At 42.5% G+C, this 25,543-nt stretch overlaps 1 protein-coding gene across 1 annotated transcript in view; it reads right to left on the bottom strand.

The window, feature by feature from the left end:
• LOC143481682 (rho GTPase-activating protein 7) overlaps positions 1-24,742 on the bottom strand; it is a 49,282-nt gene extending 24,540 nt beyond the window's left edge. Inside the window, exon 1 of the mRNA XM_076979779.1 lies at positions 24,309-24,742. Within this exon, the coding sequence (XP_076835894.1) occupies positions 24,309-24,423 (115 nt within the window). The 5' untranslated portion in view covers positions 24,424-24,742. The remainder of the gene's footprint in view (positions 1-24,308) is intronic.
• Positions 24,743-25,543: the final 801 nt, after the last annotated feature.

Raw genomic sequence — 25,543 nt, 5'->3', positions numbered from 1 at the left:
TATACATTTCAAAGTTAAAAATTTAAAAAAGTTAATATGTTCTTCTCCATAGTTTAGGACCTTTATTAACACGTCCAAACGGAGGTGAAAAAGTAACAGTTTAATTGTCTTTATTACATTTACAGAACATTCCGTGCCCAATAAGAACAAGCTGTTGAAATTTTGTGTGTAACCTCTTTAAAATGGTTCTGTCTGACTCAAAAACACTACACCTCAAAAACACTATTCTTGGATCTTTTCTCTTCCTTTTCTAGTTGTATAAGCATATAGATAAGTGCCTTTAAATCTCACTAGCACACCACAGAGTAATTGGAAGTTATATTCCTCCTACAAGAATGTGTTACAAACATCTGCCATATGACTCAGTTGCAACTTGGGATGTTATGACTTTGAAGTTTGTAGGGGGCATAGTTATTAAGGGGAGGAAAACCAACAAACTTTACAAGGATTCACACCTTGGGAATGTTTGCAGACATGCCCTTTTCTAAGTGCCCAAGAGCACCTTAAATGTCTGCTTGCATGAACACAATTAAATGACAACACTGATGACCTCACCATAAGAACTCCAAACAGCGCGATATCTGTGACACACTGGCAGTAGCTGTCTGGTACTGACCATTTGCTATAATAGGCAGTGCAGGGGGGCATCATTCAACTGAATGGCCAGACGATGATTTGTGAGGGAAGATCAGTCAATGACACGCAGGAAGCTACGAGGGCCGCAGAACGCTGTGATCTTGTGCGGTGATATTGCCTTTTATAGCCGAGTGTCTCGAGAGGAAATCCTTGCCTAATTAACAAAGTCCTGCCCTCCAGCACTGGACTTTACACTTTCCTGTTTAGTCCCAAGGAGAATGAGAGAGAGAGAGAGAGAGAGAGAGAGAGAGAGAGAGAGACAGACAGACAGACAGACAGACAGACAGTTGGGGAGGGGATGTAATGATGGATGAGAAAGAAGTATGACTGGAGAAAAAAGGGGGAAGGAAATGGAGGGTAGATGTGAATGGACTGGAGAGAGGAAGATGGTGAGTTACTGACACACAGAGAAAGGTTGTGGGTTACTGACAGAAAAAGGTGGTGGGTTACTGACACACACAGAAAGGCGGTGGGTTACCTACACACAGCGAAAGGTGGTGGGTTACTGACACAGAGAAAGGTGTTGGGTTACTGACACACAGCGAAAGGTGTTGGGTTACTGACACACAGAGAAAGGTGGTGGGTTACTGACACATGCAAGGCCTTGTAGGCTAGTCTCCTACTCACACTTGACCTTCACATGAAGCACAGGCAAGACCACTGAAATCACAACCTCTCTCCTTTAGCACAACTTTACTGCAAGAATCACTCTGAATGTCCATTTAAGAGGGCCAGTGCAAAAAATAATACCCCTTCACCCTTATGGGCTCCATAAACCTTTGATAGCCAAGAAGAATGATATTCAGGGGAAAAGATCCTCTTTAGAAGTTATGGCTGATTCATAATGCTGTTTTGAAATGTTAATAGGGAACCGTATTTAAGCTGCCAATGTTTTAATATACATGTATTCCAGATACACAAAATTTCAGCGTTGCCTTTATTTTTCTTTCTGGAAGGTGCATGACTAATGGCCAAGGGCAGATCTCAACACAGTAATGTGCACAGGTTCCTGGGCTGCATTCACATACCTCCTGTGACATTACTTAGCCAGACACGACTAGGGAAAGTGTGTGTGTGTGTGTGTGTGTGTGTTGTGGGTCCCTATGACTTTCAAAATGTGCACCTCAGGTGTAGCAGAGCAAGAGGGCCCACAGGAGGTTACATTGCAGCAAAAGCCCCATCGACCTGAAAGAAAGGCCATAACTTACTCAGAATTGGTGCTGTTTTGACATCGCTTGCATGAAATGTAGACACAGTATGGCAGGTTGAGGGCTTGATGAACTCCAGCTAGACCAACAATACAGTAAACGGGGATAAGATGTTGAACAAGCATTATATAAAACAGGAGCACCGCGTCACACTGGCAAAAATTCAGAACTGCACACTACCCCCATTGCAATGTGAACTAAAAAAAGAAGAGACAGAAACCCATCACAAAAGTACCAGTGAAAGTGTCTTTTATATGTAAACATTATCAGCTTATTGAAGTATATCGGCCAATAATACAGTCTAATATTATTGTCTAATGTTTAATAATAAAATAAAATTATATCTAATAAAAAGTTATATATATATATATATAAGTGTTTGTGTGTGTATATTCATAATAATATAGTGAGTCTATCAGTCTATATCAGCCTTCATAACGTGCTTAACGCACAAAGACACAAAGATAATCCAGTGTAGTTATACTTGGACTAAACTCCCTATATATTTATATATCAAAATATTCTTTTCCACATAAATATTTACAGCAGTGCTACGGCAAGGCCCAAGCAGACAAAATGGCAAAAATATGTCACATTGTGAGTGCTGTTGGCGTTCAGGCAGATGACGACAAGAGACTTCTCAAGCAAACGACAATGCAAAGATGATTTTAAGACGCTCTGTTTTGAACAAGGTATAATATGCATTTGCCCTACGGCTGCTCCAGAAAGTTGAACAAAGGTGCTAAACGGCAATTGGAATGTCACTTGATTCCAAAAGTGAGTCATTTCGGCAGGAGGGAAAGTAATTACTAAAGCTGCACATCTTCATTTAGCTAGCATGTGTTTGTTTGACAGATGAATGCTTTCTGCACAACACAAGATCTTTATCTTCTGTGAATCACTTTTTTAAATGGTGTAAATATACACGTAGGTTTAGAAACCATAGCCTTTTGGAATTAAGGCTATATACTGAAAACAACTGCTCAGACTATATACTGAACCACTTTTTGAGACTTCTTGCAGAATTGTGTTATTGAAATGACATTGAAACAACAACACAAATACGATTACAGAAAACTCATACAGAACCAAGATTTATTTATTTATTTATTTTTTTAGCTATAATGCGTTTAACAGGCAACCCACAAATGTACAAATGTAAAATCTCTAGATGCGCACCACCTTTGCTAACCTTAACTATTTTATTGGGTACAAAGGGCCTCTCATGCCTTTTTCACACAAGCAGCTGCTTTGGGGAAGTACCATTCTGCAATAGAACCTCATAAGGACCAAGTCCGGTTTTTCGGCACTCATATTTGCGTAGCAGGGTGAAGTAATTGTGCCTGAGTGAATGCTCCCTCTATCTCGTGGCTAACTCTGCGGATCATAGCTAAACATATGCAACAATTTTGGAACAAGCCTGTAGAGTATTTTGACTGATGCATAGAGAATGTGACATGCATTTTTAATGCGGACGCACAACTTCGATGTACACAGTGAATACTTTCAGACTCATATCATAATTGTTTTAGTTTTCCCACGCATCACAAACATTGCAGTGTGACATCAGGTTAAGGACAGAGACAAACCATAAGTCATTGATATGCCACATTGGACTTAAAAATTATAGCAATGATTATGCAGTTTAGACTGGTAAACATCTTAAACAAATTACCTTAAATGAATCTCATGACCTACTTCCATACCATTCCAATACTCCAGTTGTTTGTTGTGTGTATTTGTGCTTCTGCTGTCTCCACTAAAAAAAACAGTTCATAATGTCTGCTGACGCTAAAAGTGAGTCATCCAGGTAATGACAAAAGCTGTGTCATCGTCCAGCAGCTGTGTGTGTGTCTTGTAGTTGATTGCAACACGGAACAAGTGATCCACTCTATTTATGAATCGATTTCTTTTTACGTGAAGGTCCACATATTTGTTTTGGCTTTGAAACACGATCTATGGAGCTTGAGGTAGTGAGATGATGTCCAAAGGGTAATGGCTAAATTGTCAAGACCTCCATTATAAAGATGCTGTTACTTTGACACTGAAAGCATTTTTCAAAAAAAAAAAAAAAAGTCAGCAAAAAATGATCAAGACATCGATTTCGCCCCTCCTCCATTTTTCTGCTTTAATAACAGTCAAACAAATTGCACATAATGTATGCAGAAACGAAACAGTTTCTGCAAACTCTGACATAAAAGAAGGACCCCTCAAGTGGCTTCACATATTTCAGATGTGTTAAGACACTTTAAGTAGGCAGAAACCATGGTACATCCTACTGTACAGATAAACATGAAAAAAGAGTTTAGGAAGGGCCTGTCCCAGATAAAATCATGAAAAACGAATATTAGCTTCATCACTTGAACGATCATTTACCAGGGACGCACAGTATGGCTAATAAGAGTTAGCATTAGACTTTGCTGAAACAATATAGTATAAGTTGAGATTGTGATGATGAAGCAGGGATTGGAGGAATATGGGGTCCAACACTCATCACCTGTGTCCTAATGAGTTGGATGAGCCTGGCTTTGATGAAAATGTCATGCCATCCTTTCTTATTGAAAATCATTACCTGTTAAAGATCATGACATTAAAGAGCCAGCCACGTGCATAAACAGAAGACAAGTAAGCAAAATACAGCCTGGCGACCAAAGGGTCCTGATGCAGCTGGCCTGTGCAGTGCCTGCCAAAAATGCCGTAGTCAGAGGAGAGGCCCATTTATCAGCTGAAGAGGAGAAATGTCATAAGAGCTGTCCAGGCTGTGATTCATACTGCTCTCTTGTAATAATGTGATGTTTTTATCAGGTGGCCCTGGGCTGGCATCTATTTTGTCAACATATGCTACTTCAGATTGGTTAGCACCTCTCTTTGTGCAGTGTTTTGGAGTTTCTAGTCAGGCAAATGAGGCAAAATCCTCCAGTGAAATGTCATCTAACAAATGCCTTTAATTAAAAAGTGATAAAGAATGTGCATGTCTTACCCGGTTTTTAGGACCCCGCACCTGAAACATTCAGTGAAAACTTTAGACTGTACCACAAAAGAAAAATAAAGTTTTACAGCTTAACTACTTTATCAGCTATCCCTCAAGTGGGACACTTCTCATTTAAAATATTTCACTATCTCTAATGTACCATCAATGATAGAAGTCAATGCTAAAAGGTCATTTTAAATATAGCCATTGTCCATTGTTGTGATAATCCAGTCTGACTTTAGACTAGTAGTTCAATGTCAGAACACATTTCATAAAAGAGTATTTGTCAGAATCTATTTAAATGAGGGAGTCACTGTCAGAATTCATTTGGTAAAATTCATTTTCAACCCGGTGAGCTGATCTGAAATGCATAAGATATTGCTGCCCTTGTATGACACGTCTTGAAGTTATAAAATGACATCTGCTTCAGATGTTAAATTTTAATGACTGTGGGTTTTATTTGAAATCCGACATTCTGCTGAAAAACGATTGGTGTGCAAACAAAAGTCATACTCCCATACCCTGAACTCATGAATTTTTGCCAGTTTGTATAAGATCAGTTCTCCTTGTAAGTTTACCTAGCGCCTAAAAATTTGTCCACTTTGCAGTTGTCAGTAGCCACAGCTAACAATAAATTGAAAAAAGCCACTCAGATCTAATGTACATTTCAGCAATATGAGGTGGCTATTCATAGAAAAAACAACATTAGCTTTATACAATATGCGTATGCACTTACAACACTTGCACATCATTCAGTCAATGAGTCAATGGGCTTGCAAGGTGGTCTGACAAAAAGGGCCAAAAAGCAAGTGTCTTGTCTTCATGCTCCACCACCTTAACTGACTAGCTACCAAGCCAAATCATGTTAACTAAATCAGATCATGCTCAGTGGGAGCACCTGTTGTATGAAACATGTTCTCCTCTACACCATGATTTAATCAAGCTGAGAAAATTGTGTCCATTTCCACTGGGATTTTGGGTAAATATTTCACAATAATGTACAAATTTTTCACTTGCTTTTTTTTTCACTTGTGATGTTCAGCGCAGGTTTACTAACTGGCTTGGTCTTGATATGAGCACACAAAACAGACAATGTGAAATCATTTAAGAAAACAAATAAAGAATTCTTATTTGACCAAATAGGAAATTTGTATAAAAATGTGTATAATAATATATAATGTATAATAATAAAGCAACCAAGTTATTAAAATAACCTTAAAGCAAATAAATCAGCCAAAACAATAAGATTAAATAAAAAATGTAAGTTGTCATAACAATAAAGATGAGGTAAGCTTTAGATTGTTCTGCATGTTATTCAAGGATTCAGGTGCACAGTAAGTAAAATTGGATTTTCCAAACTCAATAAAAACAGCCAGCACCTGCAACATAATTCAGTCATTTTCCTTACAGAGAGAGAGGGCCATGCAACCTAGCCCAACCATCAGTTCACAACGATGAGTATTAAAATTATTGCCACTTAAATGTTAGTGCACAGTGATAAACAGAGTCCAAGGGCCTGAGAGTTACCGCTGAAGCATGCAAAATTGCAAAATGTTTAAAATGTCACCATAATCCAAAACAGGAAGCAAAGTAGCCTCACTAAGCATCCTTCTATGTAGAGGGAAGGGGGGTTTAATTCCTATAAAAGAAACCAACGATCTCCTTAATTTGTTCACTGTCACAGACGAAGAACGTGCAGCAAGAAAGGAGGATGCAAACGCAAGTGTCCAACAGAGGAGTTTAGTGAAACGAGCAACAAATGAAAACATACATAAAAGTGCAACGAGAACAAAACTAGTCAACACGATATTCAAATGCTGACAATCACGAGACAATATGGTACACGGCTTTTAAAGGATATTACATCATAAAAGTACTCAGGTGGCGTGATGAACGAGGCACATCATATACCACCTGAGGGAGGTGTGGCATCAAATCACAGGGAGAAATGTGTAATAAAAGACGAAATGCTCAGAATAGAATGTGCTTGGAGGAATAATTAAAGTTGATTATTTACCAGGGATTCAAATATTTTTCCTAGGCATGCTCATTTAGAGATAGGCTATAATTGTTGAATTGCCAGAACAGATAACAAACAATATTAACGTGTAATAATAAATAAGACTATATAAATATCATCTTCCTGGACAAACGCTACCCGTTCTGCTCCTAATACATTCATACACTTTTGCAAAATAAACTGCTACAAAACTACGTGCTAAAGAAACTTTCTTAAACATTCCATGGCACGAACATTCAGAGCACTGTAGGGCCAATGCCACCCATGAGTCCACACAAACAATATCATCAACAGCAAGCACCACACCATATTCACACCATTTTGATTGTTCCAACACTGGTGATTATGTTTGATAAATGGGCTGAATGCAGATGTTGATTGTCCACAAGACACCATTAACTATTAATGTCCCTATGACGAGAACTAACTGCAATCTTTAAAAAACCCACAGCCATTGGCTGCAGTTCCAGGCGTGAGACATAGGACAAAAAGGTGAGTGCATTTTAATTTATTCAGCACAGCACTCACAAGGACATAGGAGATGTTTTTGCTGCTGCTAAATAAAGTGCTCTTCACCTGGTCAAAGGTGCTAGACAAATAGCGAGGATGCTAATGTGTTTGCGAATTGTAGGTCGCGGTTCTGAATGACTGGGGTCGTGCTAGCTAGGGGGAGACTCTCTGGAAGTCACCTCACCCACCAGAGTCCAGAGCTTCTTTTCTTCAAGCAGCAATCCATCATCGGGGCCCTTCATAGTCTTTATTCTGCCACGTCCCTATGCAATAAATATTTGTTTAGAAACTGCCATTACATTGTACTCCCGTTGAGTGAAAGATAAGCATGGTGATTGGTTGCTTCATTTACTAATTGATTGCTTGACTCATTGTCTGATTTTCTTGATGTGACTGATGGAGTGGTGAAGCTGGTTGGAGATCAAAAGGCCATGTTCTCTAGAAGTTGAAACATTACCTCCCTCCTAAACTTTGTAGTCCGAGTCAATGGGCATTTCAAGCGTGGCAGGCCAGGCCTGTGCCTGACAGAAATTTGGAAGAACAACAGGGAAAATCATTTGGTCTGGTCTCCTTGCCATAGTCATTTAACTTGATTAATAGGAGCTCGGAGATTTCGTTTTTTCCATTACTTGGCATGGCTCTCTTGTGCCAGAGAGATACATTTACCAAGGTAAATAAGCTATTCTTTATATTCTTCAGTTTTCAATTTGGATTTATATTAAAGTATAAATACTATTGGAGAGAGAGACAATCAACTTCCCTTCAGGCTCCATCCACAATATGCTCATGTTGGCATTCAGTGTTTTTATGCTCTTTGCCAGAATTACCTTATCCACAATGTGAACCAATCTATTTTTTTCCACTCTGCTTTGCCAGCTTGAAAGAAAATAAAAGAACTACAGGAGAGAGTAGGAAAAAAATACAAGGTCCTGAATGGTTGAATCAGTTATTAAGCACTATCAGGTCTCTCATCTCTTATTCAGGCCGGCAGTCATGGGCTGGGCACAGGAGAGCCGCGGGGCCGGTGTTTGATAGATTCGAAGCTAAGCGGAGCGGACTGAAGTTTCAAGGTTAGGGGGCTTCTTTACAGACTGGAGGATGGAAGCGGCGGGCTCGCTTGTGATCATGGTTTCCATTACGCCTAACATGGCCTCTGTGGAAGCCCCATCCGTCATCGTGATGCGGAACCAGCCTGGCGTCCCGGACAGGCGAGGGCCGCACAGGTAAGGGCCCCCCCACCCGCCAGCAGCGTGTGTTTATGACTGCTGTGCCATTGTTACGTAGACCCTGTGGCACTCCTTATGTTCATCTCTGTTGTTGTAGACCGGTTTGACCCTCCCGAGCACTACATGTCTGCACTCCTGTCATTACAAGCTGCATTTTTATGATTTCACCACGTAGAACACTTAATTGACTGAGATGCTCATGAGATGCTCCCACTGCTAATCTCAGGCACTGGCCCAATTTTTTCATTTCACGAGGACTCGTGCTGAGAAACTCCATTAGTGCTCCGTCAGGGCTGCAGGACGACGGTGGACGCGGGCCAGTCTCGGATGCCCCCCGGCCGGCCACTCCCGTTTGTAAGTGGACGCGGTTCCAGCTGTGCCGCCTGTGAAGGTATGACATCATCCTCCACCCCACACCCACCCCGCCCGTCCGCCTTTCCATGACCTTAAGGTTAGCGTACTTCTCTGTGTCCTGCAGGGACATGTTCTTTTGAGATGTTTGGCACTGAGAGGCTAGCATTTGTTGATTCTTTTTCAGGGCCAAAACACACCTCTTTGTAAATGAGGTGCTGTCAGAAAGAGAGAGAGAGAGAAAGAAAGAAAGAGAGAGAGAGAGAGAGAGAAGAGGTGAATTATAAAAAGCTCCTCTGTTCTCATCAGGAAGCTTGAAAAGTAGTTGGTGTTTTAAAAGAACGAGCTGCAACATTGTTAAATAGGAGCCCAGTACTGATTTATAGCACAGAGAGGTAAAGAGCTGATTACACCGGCACTATCTTTGACTTGTCGGCCAAGTTTTGTATTGCTTTGATCAGGCCAGTTCCTAAGATTGTTTTGGCATGCTTAAGGTAAAAACACCAAGTTTTAGAGTACTACAGACTGAGAACATTTGGCCACACTTAATAGCCATGCACAATAGCTGTTTGTGTGTTGTATTCAATTATGTTTTGATATGTACTAAGCTGAAAAATAACCACTTTAAGACCTGTTTTTATTTACCAGACTTGTTTAACTGTACGTGCATACAACTATATCAGGAATTTATAAAGCTGCAGTTTTCTAAATCCTGGAAATAACCCAGGCACTGTGCACTTCTTTGCATTTTCCCTGTTCAAACACACCTGACTCAGCTCTTTAAGTAATTATTAGACACTTAAACACTTAATGAGCACTGAGCTGAGTCAGGTCTGTTAGATGAGAGTAAACATCAGAAATTTGTTTACTTTCTGAGAAACCCAAATACCCAAATATCAATGAAACATCCCCATCCAGCCTCCCTAGGTCTCCATCCAACCCCATGGGTTCAGCTATGAGATCATCAGCTATCCACTCATACCCGCCCTGACGTGTCCATGTTTACACAGAGTCTCCATTCATCCTGCCCCCATTCTACAAATTGGATCAGATGTGTAAAGTGACCTTTTCCTTCCTGTTTCCCCACGCTGTGCTCTCTCTCTCCCCGGGTAGATTTACACCCCGCCACCTCTTCCCCACCTTATTACTTTCCCGTCAGCTGATTTTCGCCCCTCGTGTGTGGGACCCCCCCCCTCCATCCGCTCATCTGGCCCTCCGCTTACCCAGCAATACTCAGCCCTCGGCTGACCCGAAGCGGGAACGTTTTCGGGCCCGGCCCGAATCCATCACGCTAGGCCCCCGAGCCCCTTATCGGCGGAGCGGAGACATGGGTATTCCATAAAAGAGGCAGCGCGCGAGAGAGACGAGAGGGAGCGCGACTCGGAGAGACAGAGGTGCAGAATCGATAGAGAAAGAGGGAGGGACGCAATGAGTGAGCTGGAGATAGGGCCGGCCTGGAGAGACGGAGATGGACGGAGGTGTGATGGTGCAGATAAGGGAAGCGGCCACGGCGCAAGGTGATGAGAGGCCAGTAGCCCCTCCCACAAAACCCCCACCCACCACCACCACCCCAGCCCTGGCCAGATAAGACAGCGGAGAGGAGAGATGGCAGTAATAAATCGGGTCATGCAGGAGAGTAGTAAAGTGAGCATGGAAATGCTGAAACAAGCATGAAGGAGGATGCGTAAACTGCACCTGGGAAAACATGAGGTGGGGCAAATAAAGGTGGGGCAAATAGAGGTGGGGTAAATAGAGAGGTGCGACTGCAGAAAGCTGTGCCTTTTTGGATTATAAAAAGAAACAGTATTTAACAGAGGTTAAACCATGCCATCGTTAAATATACAGCCATTGCAATTTTATCTAACTGCCTCTCATTTTTGTGCTCAATGTACAAAGTATCCAGTACTGAATGGTATATATGACCTGAGCTGTTGTGCACCACTGTCAGGATTACCCTGACCATGAAGGGCAAACATAACCCGTCTTGACATTGATCTGACACACAAGGTGTTCTAGAAGACATTAAGAGCAAAGTAGAGTTTCGTGAGCAATGTTTTGTGCAGTGCTCATTATCTCCCTATATAATAAATCTCCGTTGCTGGCCCTTACAACAACTCTGCCTCTTATTAGCACACACACACCACCCAAAAATGTTGTTTGTGCACATAAATTCACACATAAATGATGCAGTAAACTCATTCACACAAACAAACAAATCAAGCAGGGGAAGATACAGACTCACACAGAGCAGACCCATGGTTTGCTCATTATACTGGCAAAAACACTTAATAAATAATAAATGTGGATTTACTTCAAAATGTTTATTTTACAAAGAGAGGGGGTTCAAAGCATGAAATAGTATGTTGCTTGAGAAACAGCCTCCAGTGTGTACAGTGCATTTTGCCATTGTACTGGCCTATAGGGAACAGAATCTCTGCCAAGGTTCTTGTGATAAATATTGAAGGGAAGCTACTGGATTCTCAGCTGGAAACATCCATACTCTGAACAACGACTGAGTATAGACAGCATTAGAAGTAAAATAGACAGTTTTTAGGTCAAAACATTGTCTCCCTGACAATAAGACTGCTTCTATGTGGATGTGATGCAGAAGCTGTATACATAAAATGATCCATCACCATCCACACTGCTGTTCACTGTGTTTACATCCATAGTCCTCAGATATTCACCTCTACCAAACAGTATGATGGGGGGGGGGAATCGTTAAGAGAGGGAAGGTTTCTCTGTAAAGCAATTGATATTTAGTCAACTGAATTCTTACATTTAGGAACCCTTGGGTTTGAATGGCAGGTTGGCTGAAGACATGGAACCCCAACACCAATTCTTCAGGGGCACGGAACCAGGAAAAAACCTACAGGCTTTGTATACTGTATACTGCATACTGTGTACTCAGTATATGCTGCATACTGGTCACACTAGTGCTATGCAGTGTAGCATCCAGTATGTAACAAATGTAAACTTGTGACGGGCGGGGGTGAGCAACGAAAAGGAAGCGATCACGCCAAGTCTCAGGGAAAAATGATGGTTTAATAGAAAGTGTGCAAACCTAAAACCCGTGCACTATCTCCAAATTAAGGATATAATGACCAGCAGTCAACTGGTACAAAGACAAGACATATATAGGCAAACAAACGACCCTCAGGTGAGACAGATCACGGGCTCCGCCCACCTGAAGGACGCACATGATGTCACCAGACAACAACAACAACAGCCGCTGTGGACGGAGGCGGCCGGTAGGGGGCCGCCTCACCGTGACGAAACTACAGTATAATACTGATCATGTGAACATGCAAAGGTTCTGCCCACTTGGGAAAGATTTTCCTGTACCGTGAAAGATGTGTGTTTCATTAAATGTTTGACTTTATCCACTGCATATGGTGGCTGAGAAGGACAAAACTAATTTACATTTTAGGAAACAAAATTACACTAGCACTGATAGATAACCTGTCTGTTGAGTAACATTATATATTTGCATTCCCAACATGATGAACTAACGTATAAGATTGTTGCTTAGGCATTACCTTGTAGTACACATGTAGCTGATTTTTCTGCTCATGAATGCATGGACACACACACTCTATGACGTCATGTAAGCCGTGCCCAGAGAACCATGTCCAGAGAACCATGTCCAGAGAACCATGCCCAAAGAGCTATGTCCAGAGAACCATGCCCAGAGATCCATGCCCAGAGATCCATGTCCAGAGAACCATGTCCAGAGATCCATGTCCAGAGAACCATGTCCAGAGAACCATGTCCAGAGAACCATGCCCAGAGAGCTACACCCAGAGAACCATGCCCAGAGATCCATGTCCAGACAGCCATGCCCAGAAAGCCCTCGGCATCTCAAATGCTTAAAGGAATTTGCATTAAATTAATTTAAATTTTCAGATACTTCACCACTCGGAGTAGGAGAGGTGAATTCTATGTAATGTAAGGAGAGGGCTATTCTATGTAAGCTCGAGGAAAACAGAATACCGAACATTTGTGAAATTCAGACCATAAATTTTTTTACGGCTCAAAAAGAGGACGTCTGGTTACCCTAATCTAGCTAGCTAGTTATTTCCTTTTATAGTCTCATCTGCCATATTTATTTAGGTTTTTTATTTATGTTGGTCTTGCAGATGCAAGGTTTAACTGGCTAATAATTGTAGCCAGTTATTTTGCTGACTATTCTTGCTTTTCAGGCCTGTCTAGTCTGGCTAGTCTTTGAATTGAGCAGTTCACATGTCACACCTTGTTTTTCTCATGCACAGAAATTACTAGGACAAAGCCCACCAAAGTGCACCACTATTCATTTATTTATTTTTAACTGTAGACAATCCCCCCGCCACCCATCACTCACAAACATACCAATCCTGCCCCCCCCCCCCCCCCCCCCCAAGGTCACTGAAACCCCTCACCAACACCATTACTGTACTTGCCAACAGAATCTCACTCTGAACTGAATTTAAAACTGGAGAGCCCTACAAGAGGCCCTACAGGTGTTCCACCCTTTTATCTTGGAGACAGATGTGACAACAATGTCGCCAACCAATTACACAAACCCTCTAATCAACTACAGGACATTACAAAATCCTGGACTGGATCTGATTTGGATTCACGTTCAAGATTGAAATACCACTGCGATAAGGCGTTCAGAGTTTGATGGTGATAGTGTATCAATACAAAAGTAACCCTGAATCAGCCTCTCTTTTGCCCACTTTTACTCACTGATATAGTGTAGGTAGCCAACAAGAGGGCGGGAGGTTCTTTTGCGTACTATGGACCATAATCCTGCTGGCTCGACTGGTGTGTGTGACCAGAATGCAGCTGGCCTGGCTCTTCTCGAGGAGATGCGCTAGGCCCGTCTGACTGCTGGCAGGAGGATGTTCGGCCTTGGCTTGTGCTCTCTCTACGCTGGTGGGGGTAAGTGTCCCTCTTATCAGTGGCAAGCACATTCGCGCATGAAGCACGCACATCGGTCATGGAGCCAGCGCCATTCGAGGAGGCACCAGGAGATTCGACGTCACGGCGCTGGAGAGCTTTCTGCGGATATCATCTGCTCGGAGAAGTGTGTCGCACAGAGAGAACCGCGTGAAACACTCTCCGCGAGTGCCTCCCTTCTTCGGGAGATGAGTATGATGTCATGGGTGGAGGACTAGCCAGAAGGACGGAGCTGTGTCCTCTAGCAGTCCTATAAGCCACTAAAGAAACCAGGCTACAGATATACCCAAAGCCTTCCCCATAAGTACAATAAACACTACATCAATTCACCCATAACAGAATATGAAATTTACTCCGCATGCACAGAAGCTAATTCATAAAGCCTGCTTCAATGCGTTCTTCTGTGTGTTCAGTTGCCATTGTGTGTAAATCTTGGAAACAGCTAGAGTGTATTAGACATAGGTACCATCTATAAGAACGTCTTCTTGTTGCTTTTTATTTCTTTTTTTTTACAGAGGAATCTGAAGCTTCATCTCACACATGTGCCACTATTCACACACGTGCTATTACATTTGTGAGTTCATCTGTGTCGGGGAGGATGGCGTGCTCCGGTCCTGCGTGAGCCTGGTAACCAGCCGGAGATGGATTTGTTTCCGCAGTCATTCGTTTCTCTCTGAGGGCAGCTCTCGATGCTTAAATGTAAGCCACTTAACACAGCCTTACAGCTACAGACCTGCTCGCCAAGCAGTGCTGTACCAGACACCGAACAGATTACGATCGAGGGAAAGAACAAAAAAACGAGAGAAACAAAAAAATTTGTCGCAGCCGAGCGGCTCCTTGGCTGGTCGAAACTGCGAACGCGCTGCTCTGCACGTTTCTTTTTCTTTTCTTTTTTTTTGGTGATGTAAACCTGCATCGCTGCTCATTCCACCTCAGCCGCTGGATGCATGGAGGAAGGACTCCTTGAAACAGATGGATTACATTTTTTTTTTTGCTAGAAATGAATTTGAGCACAGTCGGTTCTGTAGCCCATCACGTCCTTCCCCTCTAGTCACCTTCGCTTTTGGCTAACCTGAAGAGGGACAGGTGAATCGCTTCACTGTCCTGCTGTGTTCTCAAAGAGAAATTCTGGTTCTGTTCCATCCCCTGCTCAAACCACACACACACACACACACACACACACACACACACACACACACACACACACACACACACACACACACACACACACACACTCAAACAATCAGAAGTTATACTCAGAAACTGGGAGTGAGTGTGCTATAGGTCATTAGGGAGTATGCCTCGTGCAGCAAAACTCCCTCTTTTTGCCTTTGTGGAGCTGATGAACAAGACATGAACTATATTCTTTAAAACGACAGTTCTTCCTAATCTCTAAGTCGTGAATCCAGATTTGTTACATATTTGTACGTGTACAAATTTAAGTGGGCTGTCTTATCTTCAGTCAGCTTGAGTCTCTTTTCTGAAATTCATGTGAACATCCATTTCAGCATCAACTCTTGCCAACAAATCCTTGCCAACACAACCTGCAGGGATGTTCATATGTTTATATGACACCACAAAATTTCTATTGACTGAACTGCTGGAGAGATAAAAGGGGGAGATTTACAGCTGTTTGGATTGGCGTGGCTTGCAAGCTGGCCTCTTGTGAGCCGTACATTTACATACGCACTGGGGTGCAGCGGAGAACTTGTTTTTTTTTTTATTATTATTATTATTTTTTGTCCCTGAAAAAGTGCTGATTAAGAAATCAATTTAATAACTCACGGAGAGGACTGACAGCTGCTGCCCCGGTGCCGGGCTGAGACGGCAGCCGATTTCATGCATAATGAAAGGTGATGGAGGGACCAGAACCTTCTTTCTGGGGTGCGACTAAGCCCATAATGCTGCATAATCATTTTAAGCAGGGCCAAAGTGAAGCAGTCTAGAGGAGTGACCCATTGCTGGAGGTGATTTAAGATGAGGAAAATGAGGTGCATCAAGGAAAAAAATCTCATAAACAGAAGGTTTGTTTGTTGGGCTTTTCTGCCTCTTTCTGAGGTAATTCTAGCTGTTGACCATTAGCCGGTGTGGTTCTGTTGCTTTAAATCTATAAAACTGTACATTAACACACCAGGACAACATACTGTAAAAATGATTTGGTGTCCAGCAAGTGTCCAGGCTGCCATGAAATTTTGAGTTAATTGAACCTCTTGACTATTGTTCTATGACAGTTCAATTAACTAAAACTTTTTAAAGATAAAACAACATATAATTTTTATGGTGTAAATCTCAGTAGCACTGGCACTTTAAAAGTAAAAAAATCTAAACAAACAAACAAACAAAAAACCCTACACTCAAGCAAACTCCCATAACACCACCAAAAATACTCATTTTCTTGCAATAGCATTACAGAATTGCTAATTGCCGGATGTGGCAGTGCAGGCCCAAAGCTCCTGAAGCTGTGCGGTATAGCACAAAGTGCAAGAAGGATCACAGAGTAGCCCCACCCACACTCAAGTGAAGGATCACAGAGTAGCCCCGCCCACACTCAAGTGAAGGATCACAGAGTAGCCCCTCCCACACTCCGTGAAGGATCACAGAGTAGCCCCTCCCATACTCAGCTAAAGGATCAGAGTAGCCCCGCCCACACTTAGCTGAAGGATCACAGAGTAGCCCCTCCCACACTCAAGTGAAGGATCACAGAGTAGCCCCTCCCATACTCAGGTAAAGGATGACAGAGTAGCCCATCCCACACTCAGGTGAAGGATCACAAAGTAGCCCCGCCCACACTCAGCTGAAGGATCACAGAGTAGCCCCTCCCACACTCAGCTGAAGGATCACAGAGTAGCCCCGCCCACACTCAGCTGAAGGATCACAGAGTAGCCCCTCCCACACTCAGGTAAAGGATGACAGAGTAGCCCATCCCACACTCAGGTGAAGGATCACAGAGTAGCCCCGACCACACAGCTGAAGCATACAGAAGGCAAACCCAGAAAACCTCAATGTCCTGAATGTATGTTTTTATAAGCAACTAGACAAGCACTCTTCTTTTTCGACTCTGCATTGGATTGTAGGGAAATAATTCAAGGCTATTTACATTTATATTCTGTGAACCACATAGAAATCAAAAAGTGGTCTGAAAATGCAAAAACCTCACCACCTTATACTATCCAACAACCAGGCCACTCTTCTTGATTGAAGTTAGTTGAGCCCATTTGAATCTCCCGGTCTGATGCTGTACTCATTTCTGTACTCATTCTTAGTACTGGATTTCCAGTCCTAATGGGCACCAGGAGATTTGTAGAGGTCTACCAACTCTAGCCGATGATTGAAGCCCATGAGAGTGGCAGAGATCCAACCCTGCATTGAAAGTCCATGGGTCGTGGAAAGGAGAAAGCACCATTACTTGTGGTGCTCTGTGGCTTCAGCAGGTGCAGGTTCTCAGCTGCACAAACTGGTGTGTGGACATGGACATGTCCACCTGCATTTTGACCATCTTCTCCCTTAAAGGAGAAGGTTTTATGGCATTATATGCACTTGAGAAATTAAAGATTTTTACTGTGTTGGTCCAAATAAGATTGAGCCTTCTACAGTAAATAGATTGCTACATCATCTATACCCAATTGTGGCAAACTGCAGGTGCTCCAGAAATGACCTGACCTGAGGTCTGGCACCTGATAGCATTAGTCTCCCCAGCACCTTTATGATATGTGGCGTGAGGCCCACTGGTCGGTAGTCATTCATGGAAAAGAGAGTTGTCTTCTTTGAAACAGGAAGCAGACATGTCTTCCACGCCACTGGCACCCGATGCTGTTGAAGGCTCAGGTTGAAGTGGTGCCGAAGGAACCCACATAATTGGTTGGCGCAAAAGTGTAGGCACCTTGAGGCGGATTCCTCTTCCTTCGAGTTCTGCTGAAGCCTGCCCTCTTGTTTCTGTAGGTTTCTTTGTTCTCCTTCAGTCTCTCCGTCAGCTCCTTCTGCGCTACCCTCATCTGTTATCTATCCATTAGTCTTAAAGCCTGTTCATTTTTTTTTTCCAGTAGTTGCCTCAGGTCCTTGGTGATCCAAGGCTTGTTGTTTGAAAAACAAAGCACCTCCTGACTGGAACAATAGTGTCTGTGCAGTAATTAAAATAGTATGTGATGCCATTTGACATATTGTTGAGGTCTTCACCAGCTGATCCACATAAGACCTTCCTGTCTTTGGTCTAAAAGCGGATCTGCAGGGAATTCTTCGCCTCTCGTTGACCACCTCCTTGTGGTTCTCTTTGTCACAGACACAGGATAATAGATCCGTATGTGGGTGTAGATTCAGGTTGTGGTCAGACCTTCCCAGTGGGGGCAGAACAGAGGAACAGTTATGCTTCCTTAACATTTGCATTACAGGAGATATAGTGTTGTGCTCTCTCTGGCTGCACATTTAGCAAACTGATGGAACTTTGGTAATGTGATGGGAACATGATTTAAATCCACCGAAATGGCAGTGATGGTGTTCAGGTGCCGAGTTTGGTGTGTCGCAATGATGGGTATGATGAGTATAAGTATGAGTCAAGAGTATGATGTCAGATTCTGCTTTTGCATGATCTGCTGGTATAATATAACAACAACCATAGTACTGACCATGAACTCCCTTGGCACATAATATCGATGCCAAAGGTTCAGCGTTCAGGCACCAGTGATATCCTATATTTCACAGTTACATATCCCAGATGACATCATCTGTTACTCACAAACTGGGCAATCCCCACACCTTTCCTCTTACTGCTCGATGCAACATCTCTCTCCGTCCTTACAGTTTGAAAGCTGAGGATGGAAGCATTTGCGTCCAGGACGTCAGCGTAAAACCGTTGGTTCCATGTCTTCATGAAACAAAGCACGTTCCTCTCCCAGTCCTCCCTCTGGGCCCCGGTCACTGTGATCAGCTTATGTCTTAGAGACCTCACTTTCCCCACGATGATGGAGGGAATAAAGGGCTTGTAGCATCTCCTCATTGCTTTCATTTGGAGTCCAGCCCACATCTCTGTATGGTTCCTGCGCGTCTTTGGGAATGTCGAGCTGTGCGCTGACTGCACACAGCATGGATCTGCGGAGCACCAATAACTGACCATGTGTGTAAATGAAGCAGTCAGCATTCTCTTCATTATTCTCCATTCTGAACCTTCAGTTCATGGTAAGTCAAAAAAAAGGAGTGACATCTAATTTGGTTCCTGTTGTGTGTAGTATTAAAGTTAAATGCTGCACCACTATGTTTTGTTTGAAACCTGGGCTTTACCTGCTGACCTGGAGTGAACTGTATTTATACTCTTTAAGCTTATCAAATGTAATTTATTCTGGACCTCATCTATTCTGTGATTTATAGACCAGTAGTAGTGCTTTAAAATCTGTTCAATAACTGAACAGAAGCAAGTGTAAAGATTTATTTAAAATAAATAATATGCTCTGTTCTCTTTGACATGGTTAAAACTCTTATAGCAGCATTCTGAGAAAGCTGCAGATGTTAAAATGGTCTTTTGGGGAAGTCCATTTAGGAGACCATTAAAGTAGTCAACCCTGCTGGAGATAAAAACGTGCATGGATTTTGGGACATTAAGCCTTTAATTATTCTAGCTATATTTTTAGATGATAGAAGGCTGTTTTGGTGATTGTTTTGATATGTGAGTTTATTAGATTGCCTGCTTGACTAGCTCTTTAGTTTTCAGAGACCTAAATTTAAGATGTTAAGAGATATCTATGTTTGAGATGCTGCTTGTTGACAAAAATCATAACCTCTGTTTTTCCCCTTATTAAAATGAAGGGAATGTATTCTTATTTATTTATCTATTTATTTATGAACACTAAACATAGAGATTTTGGGAGCATCAAGTTATAATGATCATGTGAGAAAGCCAAATGTATTTGCTGGCCATCTGTGTAGCTGTGATAAGAACATTTGCTGTTTTGTAGAATCTGGACTAATGGCAGCATGTTCAGCCATCCAATCAACATTGTGACTGGTGATATAACCTATTTGAGGGCTGTTCCTAACAGTCCTACCCAGTTTCCCAACCTTGTAAGTATTTGTTAATATTTTTACAGTGTAAAATACAACACTAAGATCTAAGAAACTTACTAGAGTTACTTCAGAGTATTCAGGTGTGCATCCTTTCACAACTCTACAGGGACGGCTCAGTACCATGGTGGCATTGAAATAAATTTGAGTAAATATTTGTAAAAAGTCAATTGCCAGACTATTAAACTATGTAGACAATATACAACACTGAAGTGTTTTCTCAAGTGTTTTATGGCCAGTTATACTGAGCTGCGAAATAATAATGTTTTTTTTCTTGGTGATGATTGGCATTGAGATGAGAGGCGTTGATGACACGTCTAACGTTTCTAATTTTATCACTTCAAAAACCTAAATAATTATTGCTTGATTCTTCCTAAAGTGGAATTTGCACCTGAAATCCTGCTGCTGTGACCAAGTGAATGCCAGTGAAATAGACTACTATGAGCAGGATCAATAAATTAGTGGCATAATAAAAACATAGTGGATACACAACAATAGGATAAGAAAAATACGGAATATATAAGAACACTACCCAGAATGTTGATATTGATGTGTAAATACTGCTACAAACATGGCAGACAAGCACGACCACAGAGGGGTTTACCAGAGAATTCAGGAACAGAAAGTAGGTGGGGAACTCCATTTAAATATCTGTAGAGCTCAGGTCTTATGGACAGATAAGAGTAGAATTAACTAGAGATAAAACAATAAAGAAATGGGGCAGGGGAACTGTATGGCAGAGCAAATTCTGAACTGTACAGGATCTGCCCAGATCCAAGCAAATGACTTAAAACCCATGGGATGGTACACAGCCTTGTCCCAAAACCTACAATGAAGATAATAACGGACTTCTGTGGACTTAAAAAGTCTTGAACGTTAAGTCAATTACCTGACCAGAATCCCAAGCACTTTCCACCAAGTAAGAAACATAATTTTATTTTACATTATGTTAATTTATTTATGGTCCTCTGAGACCTATGTATTAAGGGGCTATATGTTTATGTATGCATATGTATTTAAATAAACATAGTTTCAAATTCCCTTGAACATTAAATCTAATTTCTGCACTTTAACGTCATGGTCATGGTCCTCCCCCAGCCGCCCTGCCCCCCACCCCCACCCCCACCCACACCCACACCCACACCCACACCCACACCATTTGTAATTTCTGTTTAACCATACAAATAAATGAGATCCAAGAACTTTTTCAACAGTTACTTGGCCAGTATGACAACACAACATACTCTCTTTAAAACAGTACGTTGATTAAAAAGTATGAAGAATTTGCAAGATTGTATAAACAATTAAAATTTAATAAGAAAGAATTATAAGAAGGATTTGAAAAAAAAACATTTAGTTTTTGGCTATATACTAAAACAACATCTGCCCACTTCATTATTTAAATGTATAATTCGATGCCTAAAATCAGTAGAACTAATGAGCTGTAATATTAAAGTTTTTTGCAGTTCATTCCAAGCAAAGGGAGTAAAGATCACAAAATCCATTTTTCTAAATTCAGATGTCACTATCTGCCCCCTACACACACAGTGACAATTCCACCTTAGTCTGCACCCCAACAGGTAAGACGCACAAATGTCATCCCAGATGCTGTCCAATCAGACTAGTGAGCTTGCTGGTCACATGGGGACACTAGTGTGGAGTCTGGCAGTAAATCTGCCCTGCAGCTGGTTTAATGGGCCTTGTCTGGCAATGAGAAGCCTGATTATATACGGTTATGAGGATATGAAAACCCTTCTCAAGCTCCCTGACCTTTAACGTACTCTTCATGCAGAGGGCAGTATGTAAATCTGTTTCCTAATAAGCTATTTGCATTGTTTACAGTGCCCTTCATGCAGATATAATCAGTTATTTGATTTTTTGGTTTAGCGCATGCTAATCGCTAAGTGCTACACAGTTTTGAAGAGGGGTGGCCTTGATTCAGGACAGAGTCGAAGGGAAATAGGTGGAGCTTTTGGTAACGCATGTCAGATTTTTCCGTAGTACTCCTACATATCTCATTGTTATTCTCAAAGAGCTGAGCTTGGTACTGCACGACTAATACGTTGTCCATTGTCTCACCTTTATGCATACAAAAATGATAGGAACCCACATCACGGATGAGTAATACCGTGCGAGACTTGGGCACAGGCGGAGCCTATAAAAACTGATGCAAAAGGGCAAAAACAAGTGAATGGAACTGACTGTCTTAGATGATGATGTACTGCAGTCATTCTGGAGAGCGCGCCCGTGAAAACCAACCAAACCTGCAAGCATGCGTTGTGTTTCAAATTCCATAATGTAATGAGCATTCTGAATTCCAACGGACGAACCTCGTCTGGTGCACCCTGGCGTCAAAATGCTGGATAAAACCATGTCATAACATAAAAGAATAAGTTGCTATGGCAGGTATCACAGACTAATGCTCTGGAAAAGATGTCAAAAGATGTTGCTGTCAGTCGTTCCACCGTTTGCTAAGGTCTGTCAGATGCTAGCTGCATAATTTCACAGTTCAGCTGCAGCTTTTAGCTCTAACCTGTTCGGAATCTGCCCTCAACGACACACACCACTGATTGGCGCAAGCCGCGGAATATTCCAATATTGAGTTCTCTGTTAATATTCTGCTATGTTTGGGTTCATTTTTGAGCAAAATCTGATAGGGCTGAACTTCACGCTGGCAATCAGATAGCATGAACTCTTATGACTGCAGTTTCAAGTCAGAACCTTAGTTGGAGATGAATTTCCCAGATGCAAAGTATCAAAAATCAAACATTTCCTGATAAAATGCTCTGGAAACCAAAATCCTGAAATATTCATGGCCAGGGAAAGGGAGAGAAAGTCGCCCCTTTCTTAGGTAGATCATAGCTTTTTCAGAGATTCTCTTTGCTGTTGTTTCAGCCAAGAAAAATGTGAAATCTGACCCTATTTCCTCCCTCCTTTTTTCCCAGCTGTGTGTTTCTTTTCTTTTTTACATCTTTTTTTTCTTTTTTCTTTTTTTTTTTTGAGATTGCAACATCTGTGAAGGCTTACTTACTAGTAATCTAACCACACTCAGGGCCCAGCTCTGCATCATAATACAACTCAGACCTACTTGCTCCTTTCCTGAAGCTTGCCATTTACACGTGTACATGATGTACATGTGCACACACGCACGCTCGCTTGCACGCACACCCTCATGCACTTGCTCGCGTGGATCTGGTGCCTGGGATGAGGTAATGCCTGCTGAGAGGGAGAGTGGCAAATCAACTGGCCACACCGCTGCGTAGAACGTTAGACGAGGAGCCGGAGGAGTTCGTTTGTGCCAAGTCCCACTTCGGATGAGAAGCAGACAAGGCTTCACACGTCACTCGGTCAAAAAACAAAACCTGCAGCCAGATGTTTACCCCAGATGTTTCTGTGGCGCTGTGCCCTGTTTATGTTGGCCCGCTAGGTCGGGAAAGACGCTGTGTTGGCTGCGTGTTCTGACAACCAGGCCTCGATTCGTAGTGATGCTTTTAGCGCCCTGTGAGAAAAACATTGCTGCTCGTTGTAAAGATCTTTCCGGAGGCTGTAGCCGGCCCGTACGAGAGCCTTGGACGCACCTCGTGAGCTCAAGGGACATGTGACCATATTTGGACTGAGTTATGACACCTTAAGTCAGAGCATAAATATTAGGACAGTTCTTTGATGAATGACAGGTAGAAGCTCCACCCCCTTGTGAGCACACAGAGGATTCAGAGAAAGAGAGAGAGATGGGAGATAAGTGGGGGAAACCATGTCCTCTGAGAAACACTCAGTGACCTAGGGCCATTTCCTGAGGTCTCTTTGAGGCCTTTGAGATTGCCAGTTATGTAGATAGCTGAGCAATTAGCCATGCCTTATCAACAGTTTCTGTCACTGTCAGTTTTGTATAGACTAGAAACGTGCAGTATATGCATGTTGCCAGGACACGTAGCCTTAAATACTTTGTCCTACAACTTACAGTGAGTTTCTAAAATCTTAAATCTCGCTCAATAAGTTATTTGCTAATCGGCTCCAGATATTGGGTTTCCACTTTAATATCTTGGCAGATAGCTTAAACGTTTCAGAATTTACACAAAAAGTATTATCCCTGCAAAAGTGATATTCATGATTACATAACAAGCACGAACAAGGATATTTTTAATACGGAACATTAGATATTGAATTAAAACGATCTGTTATTGAAACAAACTACCACCTTCTCCTTCACCTCAGACTAGAGGCACATCATACCACCTCAGAAGATTTGATTGCATCTCCAAAAACAAACTCAAGGTGAGAACAGCCATCTGACCTCATCAGGGAGTGCCTGACACTCTCAGCCCAGCACTACCCATCATGCCTGCGGCTAGCGTCATGTTCTGAGGCGACCAGGGTCTCTTGTCGAGCGGCAGCTGTACCTGATAGACGCTTCTCGCGCGCGCTTCTCCAGAATATATCCCAAGCCTTGTTGGTGGAGTCCTTGACGTGCTCGCTGAAGGACCGCCGTAGCGGTGTCTTCACCGTGTGTGCCATGTCCACGTGCTTCAGCAAAAAATGTCCCTCAACACTCCCTCTCCTTCCTTACTCCATCTGCAGTAGGAGTCCCGCAAGCCTGGGCAGCTCAGAGGAGTGAGGAGGAGGAGGGCTTCGCCTCCCAGCTTACACCCGTGTTGCAAAAAGTCTGCATGTAATTTTGCGGACGGGCTCCTCAAGGCGTGTGTGTGTGTGTCAGAGAGTGAGGAGAGAGAGAGAACTAGAGAGAGGGAGAGAAGAAAAGAAAACTCCCCCCCCCCCCACTTCAAGCTACAGGTCAAAGTTGCCTATAAAGGAAATAGCATTTAGCTTGAGTTGAGCGTTAAAACCCTTTTCCTCTGAGCCATAGTCACTTTTGCCTTTGAGCAACTATGGTTAACACACACACACACACACACACACACACACACACACACATACACACACACACACAAACACACACATGCATGTGTGTTTCCATGTAGCGTACTGAGGTAAATATTAAGTTGGAAAGAGCAAGATTTTGCCAGGTTTCAGGAAATGGATGAAAACTCTTTTCTGTTTTTACTGCATCTTCCTATTTTAAAAGCAGAAGCAGAAGTCCTTAACACAGTGACATTTACTGAACGTCAGCCTTTCGTTGCACAAAGGTCTCACTTTCTTGCTTGAATTTTTTTTTGCTCAAATTAGCGTGCAGCTGGCATACTGCATTAGAGTCATGGACTGCTTGTTATTTGGGGGATTTCATCTTTTCCAAAACAGAGTCCAAAAGAATGTCACACTCGTCATGGAAGAGTGTGATTGGTCCTTCAGGTGATTTGATCTGACTGGTTCTTCTGCGGTTTGAGGATGGCTGGAGTTTGTTTCCACACCAAACCCGATGACCATTTCTTCTGTTTTTCACTGGCCTTCACGTTCCAAAGTCATATTTCATGATGCTTGATCATACCAAACCTTTTCCATCCACGGCCACCTCAGTGTACAGGCCTACAGAAGAAATATCACTATCAAGACCACTTATCGTGCAGTCATGGCCTGGTGGTAAGGAACTGGTCTTGTGACCGGAGGGTCGTGGGTTCGATTCCCAGACCTGAGGTCATGACTGAGGTGCCCTTGAACAAGGCACCTAACCCCAACTGCT

This window comes from Brachyhypopomus gauderio, chromosome 18, assembly GCF_052324685.1.
Source record: "Brachyhypopomus gauderio isolate BG-103 chromosome 18, BGAUD_0.2, whole genome shotgun sequence".
NCBI lineage: Eukaryota > Metazoa > Chordata > Actinopteri > Gymnotiformes > Hypopomidae > Brachyhypopomus > Brachyhypopomus gauderio.
Note: the sequence above shows the minus strand (reverse complement) of the source record. Positions and strands in the feature narration are given on the sequence as shown.